The sequence below is a fragment of the Halichoerus grypus genome, chromosome 3 (genome assembly GCF_964656455.1).
Source record: "Halichoerus grypus chromosome 3, mHalGry1.hap1.1, whole genome shotgun sequence".
Classification (NCBI taxonomy): Eukaryota; Metazoa; Chordata; class Mammalia; order Carnivora; family Phocidae; genus Halichoerus; species Halichoerus grypus.
In genome coordinates, this window is record NC_135714.1 from 169765349 (window position 1) to 169781165 (window position 15817).

The following is a 15817-nucleotide window of genomic DNA, read 5'->3' on the forward strand; positions in this document are numbered from 1 at the left end:
TGTGTCTGAATTTGTTGCAACCAGCATATATTGTTCTTAGAAAAACATTTCAAAAAGTTCTATTTTTAAAAAGGAAGATATTTACCAGTAAGCCCTGAAGGTATTACAGCCTACTCATTTCTTTTCTAAGCCGAGATCTCCATTCTTTGGTTATCATTTCTCTAAATCCAGTACTCGAAAACACTTTCCTGAGGCCCTGAGGGGAGCCACAGATGGGCCTCCTCCAGCGCTGGCCTCCTCCTACCAATCTCTTCCCCACAGCATTTCCCCAACCGTACTCTTCCACTCCCCTCCCCCCCACTCTTTCCCAGCCACTCACACAACTACCAATATGATCCTGCTCTACCACAGTGCAATAGGAAGCAAGCACCCCAAAAGATGTACCTCTGCCCAGTGGGACACAACTCACGGTTTCACTCCTTGACCTGAGTGCAGAAGAGCAGTCAGAGTGATAAACAAGAGTGGAAGGGACAAGCAAGAGCACATACCACTTTAGATACAAATCCCACCCACCACTGAGGAGAGTATTTTTCAAAACAAAACCAATCACACCAAATATAAGAAAACCACCACTAGCAAGTCAGATGAGCGAATATGTTCCAAATGTGATAGGTTTATTTTATTTTACTCTGATGCAAAACCAAAGATTCCACTACAGCACAGAGACCAATATATTAAAAGGTCATGAAAAAGTGGTGTGGGACATGCAGGACGTGATGTACAAACTGGAGGATCGGGTCATTTCCTTTGTAACGTGACACTACATTGTCGCTGAGGAACACATTTAAAATAACACTGCGGAACTCAACTGAAATGTGGCACAAACATGACAACTTCCAGGCATGCCTTCAAGTACCTCCCTTAGGATGGACTTGCGATCTCTAGACTTCAGTGTGGGGAGGATTACAATTCTTTGGAAGAATAAAAAGTTCACACTTTTGAAATTTCACAGAATTTTAAGGCCAAAACATAGTGGGTTCTCTTCACCTCCAGGGACAAATCGGATGCTTTACTCAAAACCACATTAAGCTTCTAGTTCAAATCCCAACCCAACCTTGTGACCTCCTGCATTGAAGTTCTTTCCGTCGATTAAAGCTGATAGGGTCAGTTTGACACCTAGGAAGAAGAAAACACCACAATCACTCATAACAAGTATTATAATCAGATGAGGATCTATTTCATTTTATAGAAACAATGGACGGAGTCAAGGGCACAGATTACAGCTGGGTGTAAGAGTTACAAGCATTCAGGTACGACTAAGTCAACACAGGGTTATCTATAATCATCTGATCTGCAATGAGCAAAGCATAATCACAGCAAACTTCATCTGGAGTTCAGGGTTAAGAATAATGAGTGACCAACCAAACTCACAAGCCAGAGTGACCAAATTCTAGTAAGAAATATATAAATACTTTTTAAGCAAAAGCACTTGATCTGTTTTACTTTGTATGAACAACTGTGACAAAATGGTCTGAATTGACCTGCAGTTGGTTGTAGGTTTTTTGTTTTTGTTTTTGTTTTTTAAAGATTTTGTTTATTTATTTGACAGAGAGAGACACAGCGAGAGAGGGAACACAAGCAGAGGGAGTGGGAGAGGGAGAAGCAGGCTTCCCGCGGAGCAGGAACCCCGATGTGGGGCTCGATCCCAGGACCCTGGGATCATGACCTGAGCCGAAGGCAGACGTTCAACGACTGAGCCACCCAGGCGCCACCTGGTTGTAGGTTTTATAGGTTATTTTCATTATTCCTCCATTACCTCCTACCCACGCCCATTGTTATTAATTCCTTTACTCACCAGGTCGAAGTGTCTGAGTATAACCCAGTCCAATCAGGCTGGCATTATTTACTTTAGCCTAAGGTTAAGAGATGAAATAGAAACAGTTAGAAAACAATCAACTTCATAATATGTAAGTCCAGTACAACCACAATTTCATGCATCAGATTTCCAAAACTAAAGCAACTTCAGGCCAATCTAGAACTACCAAAACTGAAAATTTAATTGTAAAAAGGTAAGTCTCTTCAGTTAATAGGACTGGTAGTATGGATAGGAGGGTCCTCGAGAATGCATGCTTAAAGGGCTCAAGCAAAATTTTTAAAACACTGTGCATCCAAATACCCCTGGTGTACTGAATTTTTTGAGATGTCAGTTTACAACCTCTGACAGTGGTTAGAACATGAACTCTGGTGAGAGAAGATCTGGATTCCAAGACTTTGGGCAAGTTACCTGACCTCTCCAAGTCTCAGTTCCCTCATCTATAAAATGGGCATGAGGATACTACTCACCACATGGAGTAGTTGGGAGGATTAAATGAGATACTACACATTAAGCCCTTAGCACAGTACCTGAAATTTAAGAGCTCAATTAGTGTCATTATTAATAAAAATTATTAATAGCAACAGGAATAGTAATCAAATCCCATGAATTTACAGATAAGAAAATTTTGAGGCCAAAGAGATAAAATGACTCCAGAAGGTCAGACAACAGCCAAATATAGGAGGAACTCGGACTAGAATCCATGTTCCAGGACTTGAAGTACAATACTCTTTTCACTACACAATGACCACCTCACTAAAGTTAATAAAGAACATGCACACAACAACCAAATCACAACATTCATTTACAACTTAGTTGAAACCCAATCTTGTAGCACATTCTTACAGATAGAGAAGTTCTACAATCCAGCTTGTATTTAGCAGCGATGCCAAAACGGGTATTGTTACTGCCAGCCGTCCAAGCAAGGTTTATTGACGTTTCAATCTTCTCGTTAACCTTCTGGTAGATAGACCCTCCAAATTCAGTGCCATCATTCCTATTTTCATGGTACAAGAAAAGTCATAAATACCTAGTTTGTACCACTCTTATGGAAACAAATTAAATACCTAGTTTGTACCACTCTTATGGAAACAAATTCTAAGACTGTTTAAACAAGGATCTCATTTTGCAACTATCTATTTCAGCAAACTTCTAGTATAAATGACTACCAAACAAAACAAGGAACTAAATCCAGTTATGTAATTTATAACTGGCTAATTAAAATGTAATTAACATTTGATTCATTTACTCAGCTCCCCACAATGTAAATTTCTTAGACATAATTCAGTTATGCACAATGGCAGATACCTCAGGTAAATATGAACTATGTCTTTGAGATGTTCAAAGAATTTAGAACCCTAAAAGTATAGTTCAATAAAGATTTCTGCAAAACAAAAAATACAGCAGTACAAGAAAAAAGCCAATCCTGGACCTCATTTGAAACGACCCTAGAGTCAGAAAGCACCACCCCCACAATACCTAGGGTGTACTGCTCTAGAGAAGTGCCTAAATTATTGCTTCAAAGCGTCCCAGAACTTAAGAGTCCCTGAGTTTTCATGGTTTTCCTGATCATACTGTTTCATCGATTTTAATGCCACTGTCTAGGCCACTGCTTGACTTTATTTCAGGCATTACATTGAACTGGAATGTCTAGTAGAGAGCAATCTACAACACTTCGAAAACACAGAGTTCTTCCTTTGCCTTTTTTTTCTGGTATACTAACAGTGCCCAGTAGGCCAAGACATAAACTATAATTTAAAAGTTCAAATTCATTTAACCAATAAGATGCAGCCTACAGAACTGAATCCAGGATTGCTTTGAGGACTTCTGCTTCTTCTGAATGCAATAAGGGTGGCTGGGTTGTGACCAAGGGTACCCGAAAACCTCCGCAGAATCACTGGGGATGGTCCAGGATGCTCAGATCAATTAGGTGGTTGCTCTTCATGATCCAGACTGGCTTCCAGATACTGCCAAGCTGAGTAAGGCACCAGAGGAAGCAGAAATATTTCCAAAGAATTCCTTTTATCAGGAGGTAACCTATGCCCGGGCTCTCTCCATCCCAACGGTTCTTGTACAGATTCTAGACCTTCCTAAAGTTTGGGGCACAGACTGAGAGGCCAGTAACTACCAGGAGCCCAGCACAATGCGCCAAGTGCATTTATCTCTGGCAATGTTTTGCTGACTCAGAAAATAGTACAGTGAGGCTGGATGTCCACCAAAGCATATTAAATGCAAGTACGATCATTTCTAACCTTCTCAACGTGCTAATGGCTACCATCTTTTCGGGCGACTGCACCAGTGCTAAAGGCGGAATAAATTATAAACACTCACACATGAGTGTGCAGCTGGAAGTCTGCAGCCTTATAACCCAGGGCAAAATTATTCTGTGACAGTTTGGATTTGGCTGTGTCAAAACTCATCTGATAGCCAGCAAGCCAACCCTCAAAGGCTAACACAGCCCAGCCATAGATGGTTGGTCCAGAAAAATCTATATCAACATTACTGCCAAGACTGAAACAATCCCGTTTATAAGAGGCCTTCAATTTTCCACTCTTCTTTCTGTTAGAAATAAAAACAACACAATGAAAACAACATGAGTTTCTACTACTGTCCAGAAATCTTCAGAGTAAGATACCCTCTCTCCCCCAATGTAAATACGATTTTGGTAGATGGCATACATATAGTAAAGTTTCAAATGACTTAACTCTACAAATACAGTTTTGTTAGGATTAGAAATGCATATACTGGGGCGCCTGGGTGGCTCAGTCAGTAAAGTGTTTGCCTTCGGCTCAGGTCATGATCCTGGGGTCCTGGGATCGAGTCCCGCATCGGGCTCCCTGCTCAGCGGGGAGTCTGCTTTCCCTGCCACTGTACTCTCTCTCGTGCGCTCTCTCTCTCAAATAAATAAAATCTTTAAAAAAAAAAGAAAAAAGAAATGCATATACTATTTTTACCTTTTCTTCACTGTAAGTTCAAATGACAGGATATTTCATGATTAATATCATGGAGGGATGAACAAAAGTATAAAAAGGAATAAGCTATTTCAGTACCAAATTAATAACCTGAATATGTATTTATTCATGAGAACCCAAATTTCTTTAAATGTTTTTATAAATGCCCAAATGCTACAAAATGTAACACCTGACACACTTCACTTCTAAGTTATTAACCTATCATGAAGAGAAGTGTATTTTTTTTTTTTTAAAGGATACAGTCCTTTGGTAAACATATTTATTTTCCTTAGGGTCACTATTTTCTCCCTGGACAACATTAGATGGATGGGAGAGAAGTGTACACTTTTGAAAGACAGTACTGAAAACATGAAATTGGTCTTAATCATCCTTGTCCTATTTAATCAGGCTTCTGAGAATATTTGTCTGGAAGATAACTAAGTGTGTGGCAGGAATGACACACGTTGTTACAGCTAAGGAAAAATGACACTTTGACTTTTTCTAGCACCGACCCATGTGAGGCAGATAGGAAACAACATGATCCCCGTTTTTTAGACAAGAAACTGAAGCGGAGAGGTTAGGAGATTTCTAAAGGCTAAGAAAGCACATCAGTAGCAGAACTACTGCTTATAGTGTTCCCCAGCCAGATTACACTGTTTTCTTAAGAAATTAACTTCTCAGGGGCACATGGGTGGCTCAGAGAGTTGAGCGTCCGACTCTTGATTTCAGCTCAGGTCAGGATTCAGAGTCCTGGGATAAAGCCCCACTCCTGCCTCCACACTTAGAGGGGAGTCGGCTTCCCCCTCTCCCTCTGTCCCTCCCCCTGCTCTCTCTCTCTCAAATAAATCTTAAAAAAAAAAAGAAAAGAAAAGAAATTAACTTCTCAGCAAAATACCACATCCATGAATCTTTAGAATAGCTTAAGAATTATCTAGTCTTGGAATGCCTGGCTGGCTCAGTTGGTAGAGCGTGCAATTCTTGGTCACTGGGTTGTGAGTCTGAGCCCTACACTGGGTGTGGAGATTACTTAAAAATAAAATCTTTAAAAAAAAAAAAAGAAAGAAGAAAAAGAAATACCTAGTCTCAAATCCTTCTAGCTCCTGAACTTTTCCTACACATGCCTCTTTGGACTAGCTTTGTATTTTTGTTCATCTGTTCAATTTTCAAATCAAAACTTTACCCTGCTTCAAAGGAATCTTCCTTTCTCTTTACTAGACATACAAGGTCTCTCTGGTGTTCCTAACAGCAACCTCCTAAGTTCTCCCTGCATGTAAACTTTTCATTGAATTCCCTACTCTAAAGCGCTCTCTCCCTACAGTCTACAAAAACATTTCAGAAAATAGGGTTTGGATAATTACCCTGTGTTCGGTACAAATATGGTATCAAGAGTCAGTTTCAACCCTTCAGCCAACTGAAAAACAAAGATTTAAAATAAACAATTAGTAATTTTCTAATTTTTTGACCCAAGAAACCAATTTAAAGTTTTCTCTAACTTCCTAACAAGAAAAAAAAAGGAGTCATTAAAGTAAGCCAAATATTAAGTTACTTACTAAATTACATCTTTATCCTTCCCCTCCCTCCTTACCCCAGGTTTCATCAGATTCTCTCACCAAAAACCAGGTTTAAATGTGTGGGCCAAATTTTTTCACAGCCAGTAACATTAATTACAGTAAAAAAACAACAAAATTCCAATACAACCAGGTAATCTTGATACTCTCTTGAAATTACTGTAATGAGATAACCTGACATTTAACAAACCAACCTAAGGAATTTATTCAGCTACACATATATGTTAACTATCTATGGTAGTATGCATGTAGACAGACCTCAAAAAACAGTGCCCTGTACATAGCAAATACTTAACAAATATCTGCTGATAAATTTTTCTCTTTGAAGACATTACAGAATTTAAAAACATTTTTCTATGGAGCCAATTTTGCAACGATTACAAAATAAAATCAAACTACCTCACTGTGAATAGTTTGGTTTACCCAGAGGAGGCTCAGTTACAATCAGAACTGGTCAGAACAAAGATGTAATGTGATAATTATGGACTCACAGTTTTACTTTCTAGAAATCTAAGACATATCAAAGAAGGCCACAGGCAGAGAAAAAATATGGCTACTATCTAAGTTATGAGATCTCGTTCACACTGTATTTGGGGTTTACAGTTCATTTTATCTGCAAGATAAATTTAACCTACAAATAACTTCTAATGCCTTCTCTTACCTTATTCTCCAAAGAGATTTCTGTTCCGAGAGTATTGTCTGTGTTCCATTTCTGGGTGAAGGTAAGTCCATAGTTACAGACCTTATATTTGGTCTCTAGGTTGCCTGACGCTTTCCCTGTATCAGTGTAAGCATGACCAGAAGTAGAAAATTCCTGATAAGCAAGAAAAATAATTACTTTAAAATCAACTCATCAAACAGAAAATACTCATCTCAGAAAGTAGTGTTCAATGCATCAGAAACCAATAGTTTGTTACAATGTATTTCCTACTTTCTCATTTCTAAAGTTTAACCAGTTTCAGATCTTTCCATTATTCTACCTCTCTTACTAAAATGGGAATCTTAAATTCTCTCCTTTAAAAGAGAAATATCTTTACTGAAAATAAATGCCTTTACTAAAAAGACAAAAATATTGAATCATAAACATTTTACTTTCATGACCTGAAAAAAGATTATTCATTCTCTATCATATCTTTCAAGCTATTAATTAATTTTAAAATCCTTAAAAATCCCCAAACACTAGAAAGGACTACCCTACCCTCTTTTTTGTTGTTGTTGTTGTTTTTTTTAAGATTTTATTTATTTATTTGAGAGGGGAGTACATGAGCATGCAAGAGCAGGGGGAGGGAGAAGCAGACTCCCCACTGAGCAGGGAGCCCCACATGGGGCTCAATCCAAGGACCCGGGGATCATGACCTGAGGCGAAGGCAGACGCTTAACCGACTGAGCCACCCAGATGCCCCAGCCCTACCCTCTTTTAATAGAACTTCAGTACATTAAAAAAAAATTTTTTTTTATTTTTATTATGGTAAAATACACCTAACATAAAATTTACCATTTTTAAGTGTGCAGTTCAGTGGCATTAAGTACAGTACACGATCACGAAAACTTTATTGCTTTGGTCCACAAAACTATCGGTAAAATTTTTGATATAAACAATCTCAATATTTGAAAGTATGTACCCATTTTTCAAAACAAAATGGAAGGGTATAAATTATCTCTCTCCCTTCTCCCCATCTACCTTTTAAAGTGCTTTCTATCAAATAGTTACTATGAACACCTTAAAATATATCCTCCTCCCTAGGTAGGTGTTCTTTCAGTCATATGACAATGAGCAATAGGAAACAGATCTCCCTCTAAAAGGAAGCAAACAGTCAACACCTGTCACTGACAATCTATGAACTGTCAAGAAAAAAAACCCTTCTGATTGGCCCTGTTTTTAGAGAACATTTCTGAACTACTGCCAACAGTCATGAAATGCTGCCAGCCCTGAGCAGTTCTGTTTCCCTGCCCACAGTATGAATCCTCCCTTTACCAAACAGCCTGCTCCTTACCTCTAGCTCTACATGCTGATGAAACTGGGAAACTATGATCTGTTTATCAACACCATGCAGGAAGTTTTCCAAGAGAGTATCATGCTGCACATTTTAGGGTAAGGCCTCAGTACAAAATGACAAACGCTAGTCATGTTTAATAGTCCACACAATTATTTAATGCGAGCATTGCTTTCTTTTAGTAGATCCAACTATCCAGTGTTTTATTTTTTACATATACCTCTCATAAACTTGAAAGTATAGCACAGATAAACCTCATTTTTAGTGTTAGGAATACTTCACACACAAAACTAAAGTAAAAGTGTATTTAGTCTACATTTTTTCCTTGTTACCATCATTTCTTAGTTTGAAGCTCTCTCAAAAGTCTAAAATATCAGAAGTACAAATCTTAAAGACCAGAATTTTTCTAAGTTAAAAAGTTTAACTGGCTCACAATTGCTTTAGTTTTTCTCTAACTTCTTCATTAGATCAAACAGTGCAAAATACATTTATAACGTGCATATAACATCTACAGCTCTACAGGAAAGGCTAGTAAGCAACAAAACCACCATAAAAATGTTACTGTTAAACAGATGGCATATGATAAAAATATTAAGTGCAATCTAAGAACTGATTGGAGCAATGGATGAAATTTATCTTAAATCAATACCAGAGACCAAAAGCAGCCATAAAAACAAGCACACAAATATGCTCTATTTTTCTTACCATCTGAATGAATAGTCCCACACCACAGCAGCATGGAAGGGAGATAAAATTTTAGCCGATGATTTTTACAACATAAACCTAATTTGACCAAATTCTGAAACCCTATTCAAAGTTAGTATAATTTTTCTATTTTAACAGAACCATATAACAATATGCCCAACCTAGTAGTAGCTGCATATATATTTATTTACCACTAGAAAAACCTAGGGAAAAAATGATAATGACAAACCAGGAGTATGAGACAAAGTATCATACAAATTCCACATTCTTTTAGCTCCTCTAATTAAATTATTATATCTGGAAATAAAATTAGCACTGGTTTAAATAGGTAAGTACCAAAAAGGTATGCTATCAATGAGCAGAAATCAGAGAATGAGGTGAATGTAAAGTTAATCTATTTACCAGATTTACTGAATAAAAGTTCTGGTTAATGACACTTTGAAAATATGTCTATAGCCTTTACTATATTCTTAACTTCCAGTAAAAAAGACTTCATGAACATCCAATAAAAACTGTAGATTAATCCTTTACATGCATTTTTAGTTCTACATTTGTTTTGATCAATCATGAAGGGATAGACTAAAATTAATTTGTTTTTGTAAGAGGGCAATAAAACTTACATGAACCCATTATAATGGAAGTAAAGTTTTTAGTACCCATATACATACTCATGAAAGTATAAACATATGATATGGGTCAAAAAAATACAGATATTTTATATCTCCTGAGAGTAAGACTAAGCATATTCTTATTATGAGGGGGGAGAATTCTTATTCTTCTTATTATGAGAACCTTTGTTCTCCCCCAAAATTCAACCTGATTGTCTAGGGCTAAGGCGAAGATATTCACTGAAATCTGAGAGTATGACAAAACTGTAAGGAAGACAGCACAGTGCCAAATGTACAGACTCACGGAACTAAACAACTTTTTAATAGGTTCCTTTAAGTTAATTATGCTACATCTATTAAAATTATATTGGGTACTCACCACTCCACTACAGGACTTGGTTTTCAGATCTATTTTAACCATGCCAAATCCTAGACAAACAGAAAAACACAGTAATGTACAAAATGTGTTTTCACTCCAGTTTTTACAACTTAGAGATTATGAAAACAGTCCATGTACCTTCCATATGGAAAATACACAGTATCCTCGTTAGGTGAGAGTTCCATTAAAAACTGACAATGAAATAAGTATAATTTTTAAGCTCTCAAAAAACAAAAATTAGAAAATATTATGCTTATGTAAGTATAAACTTAAATAATTACACTAGTTAATAAGAAAAATCAAATGTAGGGGCGCCTGGGTGGCTCAGTTGTTAAGCATCTGCCTTCGGCTCAGGTCATGATCCCAGGGTCCTGGGATGGAGTCCCGCATCGGGCTCCCTGCTCCGTGGGAAGCGTGCTACTCCCTCTCCCACTCCCCCTGCTTGTGTTCCCTCCCTCTCTCTGTGTCTCTGTCAAATAAATAAAATCTTTAAAAAAAAAAGAAAAAAGAAAAATCAAATGTATATAGCACAAAAATTAAAAGATTAAGTTTTAAAAATCAAAAATAAATGTCCATTTGGGATCAAGAATATGTTACTCCAAAGAAGTCAAAAGTTGTGTCTTCACGCATTGCCATTATTTGGAGGAGGAAAAGTGTACCCCCCACTTTAACTGTCGCTAGGGCTAGCCAGAGGAGACAGAAGTATTACAGATTTCTATTACTTCATCTTACAGATAACATTAAATATGCAAATGTATATGCATGCATATATGTATATAATTGCTTTTAATGCTTGTAAGGCAGGCACTCTACCTCTAAAGAGTCAAGTCTAATAATCTGTTGACAGTTATCCCCTTAAATCTTGTGAAGTAGATTAATGTTAACCTCATTTTACTAGCACTGCATCTTGCAGATAGTAATAAGCATTCAACACTAACCCTTACCCCAAACTGGAAATGTACAGTAGCATACTTACCATATCCTTTATTGAAGACATCCTTGGCGGCCTTTCCTAGGTCACAGTAAGTCGGTGTGTTACACATATCTTATAAAGAAAAATAAGGACAAAGGAATAAAAACAGCCATTTAGTATTTATTCACCCACAGTCCTCGTATTTAGTCCTGTGAGAAGAGGTATACAGTTTTCTCTTCCTTTGCATCATTAATGCTTATACCCTAATGCAAGCAAAGTTAGGAGAAGGCATTCTGCTTCTTTACAAAGAACTTTCCAGAATACTGGATAATAAAAGGGTTGTTTTCATGGGATTCACAGAGATCATCTTTCTGACTGCATTTCAAAGAAAAGAAATTTCTCACAGGCTGAAGGAGATGCTTTGTTAAATTGGGACTTTTTACTAAAAAAAAAAAAAAAAAAAAATATATATATATATATATATATATATATATATATATATGCAAGCTTTACATTGGAAAAACATTTCTTGGGCTGTTATAAAGCCAAGGGCTACTAAAGTGATAAGGTAAAACTGTTCTTGAAGAACTGTAAGAACAGATGCATTAAAAATCTTCAGGGTTAACATTTTTGCCACTGTGAAATTCAGCTCTTAAAATAAGAATTACCATACTAATTGGAATGCATTCATCCAGAATATGTCCTCTCTCAAAGCTCTTTTAAAAATAAAATTATATAATCTTACCCATTAGCCACAAACAGGATAAATTCTACCTGCAGTAATTCTGTTTATCAAAAATTGGTGTATACTCTAAAGTTAAAGCCTTCAAAAACCAAAGGTGCCTTCACTTTTCACCTTACCTACTTGGTATTCACACAGCTTTTCTACTGCCGATATGGCTCTCACATTAAAGTTCTCAGAAGCTCTATCTACACAGATAAACATACCACCCTTCTGCCCTCTTTGTATAATGGGAAATCTCTTCCTGCAGCAGCCTCAACAGCCATGGCTAACCAACTGCAGAACCATCTCAAGCAGTCCCATTCGCCCAATACCAGAAAAATCCAGAGCACCAGCTATCCCATGCAATTACTATGCCTGAACTATCTACACAATCAAACTAATATTTACTTATATTTAGCCTGGCTCTTAATCTGCCCTTCTGCTAAGTTTCTGCCTATACCATCACACCTGAACACAACACACCTTACGATGCACTTTTTAATTGTGAATTCATTTAAAATTTGTTCCTTAACCTAAACCTGTCAAATATGACAGACATTATATATATATATATAGATATAGATATATAGACAATATATATAGATATTAAGAGAGCAGGGTATAACATAAAATACATATCTAAAGAGGAAAGAGTATAGTAAAGGTGAAAGAGTGAGTATAAATGTACTGACTCATACGATAATAAAACTTTGTCCTAAGCCAGGGTTTCAGAGTTCACTTCCAGGGCAATTCTTTTACAATTCAATTCCCTGCATTCAAATGATCCATTCTAGAATTGCCAACTGCAATTTGATATTACTCTTTATTATTTCAACCGATGCTGGTATCTGATGAAACTTGCCAGAAGTCTAAATCTGAGGAGGTCGGTACAGAAAGGCAGGCACTATATATTCAAATAAAAGTGTTAAGCCTTTACAGTCTGGATTTTCATCTACTGACAGGAGAAAAGATACACTTAACTGTTTAGAAACATCCATCTAATGACAGTCTTTTAGCATTTTGCTTTATTTTTTCAAAACCACTGCTAGACACTTTGCAAAAGTGTAGCCCGTTTAGTTTACTAACTGATCTCAATTCTGCCTACTTCAAGCTTACTTTTTCAGGCCCATGATTCTGATGGGTAATGCACTGCTGGTATGATCAAGCAAAAAACAGAGAAGACACAGAGACTTCATGTCCCTCGGGAGTAAAGCTATCATCACATATTTCTATCAGCTCTACAAAATGCACTGGTTCGTTGGCATGCACAACGTACGAGGTTGCTTTAGATGCAGACAGAGGGGGAAGGGTTAATTAGGTAATACTGCTTTACACAATTACTAACTTGTCCGTAAAGAGCCTCTTTTGTTCCTCGTCTCGCCTTTTTCAGTTGCACGTACAGCATCCTCCCCTTGGCGATAAGGAGTGCTACAGAGCTCCCCTGATACTGGACACTTCCAGAAAGGAAGCTGGGGGCGGTGGGGTGGGGGTGGGTTTGGGGTTCGAGGATCCAACTTCCCTAGAAACCAACCTCCTTTCTGGGCTGACGCCTAGAAAGAAAGTCCTGTGGGCCCACCAGGAAGGGAGAGGGTCAGGCTCGGCGCTCCGAGCGCCGCTCCCCACGCCGGCGTTGCGGCTCCATCACCTGAGGCGGCCAGGGGAGCAAGGTCCCTTCTGCCCTCTGCGGCCCGGCCGGGCCCGCGCCCCGTTAGGCTCCTCTCTCCCTTCCAAGCCCTACGTTAGGCCCGCCTCCCGTTGGGTCCCCTGCTCGGTGGCGTACCGCCACCCACTCCAGCCCGCCCGGGCCGCCAGCCGCCCGGCTCACGGTCTCGGGTGCCCTCACCTCCAACCAGAGGGCCTGTCTCCGTTCCGCCAGAGCAACGCTGAAGGTCTTCTTCAAACCAACGCCGTCCGCGCCTGCGCGGCCTCACTCTCCCCGCGGCGCCTGCGCGCCCCTACCCGCCCCTCCCGCGCACGGCGTTTGCGCCGTAGTGTCGCGCCGGAGTCGCGCGCCGCGGATCTGAGTGCGGAGAGGAACAGCTGGAGCGAACCCAACTGTCTGGCTCCGTGTGCGCGCGTGCGCGAGAGGGCCCGGCGAGCAGGTGGCAGGAGCGGGAGTTGACATAGGCGAAGAGGCCTGGGGGGATCACACCTCTGTCCCTGAAGGGGCTCGCTCTCGCGAGAACGCCCGGAAGTTACTAGTTACTGTTGCTATGGGAGGGGCTGCGGGCGAGGCGGGCGAGGCGGGCGGAGAGGAGCTGGGACGCAGCTGATGCATGCTGTGGACTGGCACGTTTCGTTCAGATGCCGAGCAGATCTTTATGGGAATTTCGTCTCCGACTGACTAAAATTCAAGAATGTGACCCTTAGGTTATCTCATCTTAAGGATGAGTAAACAGGGCCCCCAGGGGTAAGTGACGTGACTTATTCAAGATCACACAGGTAGCGATTGGTTATAATTCAAAGGGAGAGAGGAGATGGAGGAGAGAAAGCTCTTCTTTAGAGAATACCAACTAGTAAATATAGAAGAAATTATAGAAAGAGGAAATCACCACTCTGGATCCACCAGTTTCGGGCAAAAATTATCAGTAGATGCTAGACATTTGAAGATAGTCATACAGTTCCAAAGTATCAGCCTACAGATTCCTTACTAAAGAGAAAAAGAGTATCTTCACATCAAAGAAGTCACCCTTAACCAAGTAATCAAACTTAACATCACCAGGGATGGTACAGAGGACACAAAGGTATTATTCTTGCTAAAGGTGTGTCTCTCTTCATGAGAAAACAATCAGACAAATCCAAATTGAGGGACATTCTGCAAAACAACCACTGGGTCTCTTCTAAAATGTAAATTTCATGAAAGATTAAGAAAAAGGCTAATGAACTGTTCCAGATTAAAGGAGACAAAAGAAAGGTACGGCACTGCAAGCAATGTGATCCTAAATTGAAACCTGGATCAAAAAAACAAGAAACAGCTATTGAGAAACATTATTGGCATAATTGAGAAAATTTGACTTTATTATGTTAGTATTGCAACAATGTATGGTTTTCTGATGTTTATATTCGTATCTTGGTTATGCAGAAATGGCCTTGTTTTTAGGAGATGTATGCTAAAATATTTAGGAGTGAGATAGCATGTATCTGCAACTAACTCAAATGGTTAAAAAAAAAAACAAAAACATAAATGTATAAAACATTAACAATTGGTGATTCTAGGTGGAGGATATATGGGTGTTCATTGCATTATTCTTGAAACTTTCCTGTAAGTTTTATAGTTTTCAAAATAAAAGGTTGGGGAGAAAAACCCCACAAAGTTATTGATGTTCAGTCTGCAAGTTGCTGCTTGAGTCAGTAGGCAGATATCATGATTTGCCTGGTGTGTGTAAGGCATTTCAGGCTAATAGACAAGTAAGATAAATGCTCCCAAAGGACTCATAATGTAGGACTTGGACAGGCAGAATATGATCAATATAATAAGCAAAGCAGTATAACTTAGTAGGCTAAATAAAATGAGCTGTGGAGTCCAAAGAGGCTGAATTTGTATCCTAGATGGGCCAAGTCTTTGGTCTTAGGCAAGCAACTTAACTTCTCTATGCCTCAGTCTCTACCTCTGTGAAATAGAAATAAATAATATTTACTTCAAAGGATTGAGTGGATAGTAAATAAAGTATCTACAGCATGTAACAATCTACCTGGCATATGGAAAATGTTCATTAGTTAATAACAGATGAAAATGAATATGCTGTAAGGGTTTAAAACTTATACAAAATTTTATGCACACACACACATATACACATATATGCACACATACATATATTAGAGCCACACTCCAGCTTGTACTTTGGCACAGACCTGGCCTTTGTCAGATACAGCAGGCCATTCAAGGCTATTATAAAGAGCACTTGAATGGGAATTTGGCAACATTCCTTCCCTCAGCTTCTGTTATCCAAAGATCTCTCTTCTGAAAGGACCTGACAACACCAGTCCTAGGTCATGTGGAGAGACTTCCTCAGGAAGGTGATGAAAGAAAGTGTTAAGGAAAACACCTGCCACCGAGGAGATCCTTCCTTTGCTTCATATCCCTCTGGCCCTGTCAACTTAGCCGGATCCAGGTTCATGCTCAATGTCCATAGCAAGACCCTGGCCTTGACCACCTTGAAAC

The 15817-nt window shown here is 39.0% G+C and overlaps 1 protein-coding gene across 3 annotated transcripts; it reads right to left on the bottom strand.

The window, feature by feature from the left end:
* Positions 1-593: 593 nt before the first annotated feature.
* VDAC3 (voltage dependent anion channel 3) lies at positions 594-13653 on the bottom strand. 3 transcript variants are annotated; one of them, XM_036102326.2, is made up of 9 exons: positions 13499-13653; positions 10995-11063; positions 10019-10068; positions 6994-7146; positions 6123-6175; positions 4145-4372; positions 2660-2810; positions 1796-1853; positions 594-1116 (listed from the first exon to the last, which is right to left on the bottom strand). In XM_036102326.2, exons 2-9 carry the CDS (start codon positions 11059-11061, stop codon positions 1025-1027), a joined length of 852 nt encoding a protein of 283 aa, XP_035958219.1. In that variant the 5' UTR covers positions 11062-11063; positions 13499-13653; the 3' UTR covers positions 594-1024. The 3 variants fall into 3 exon arrangements, with proteins under 3 accessions (XP_035958219.1, XP_077925697.1, XP_035958220.1); XM_078069571.1 differs by lacking the exon at positions 13499-13653 and adding an exon at positions 13001-13019; XM_036102327.2 differs by lacking the exon at positions 10019-10068.
* Between the last annotated feature and the right edge of the window lie 2164 nt (positions 13654-15817).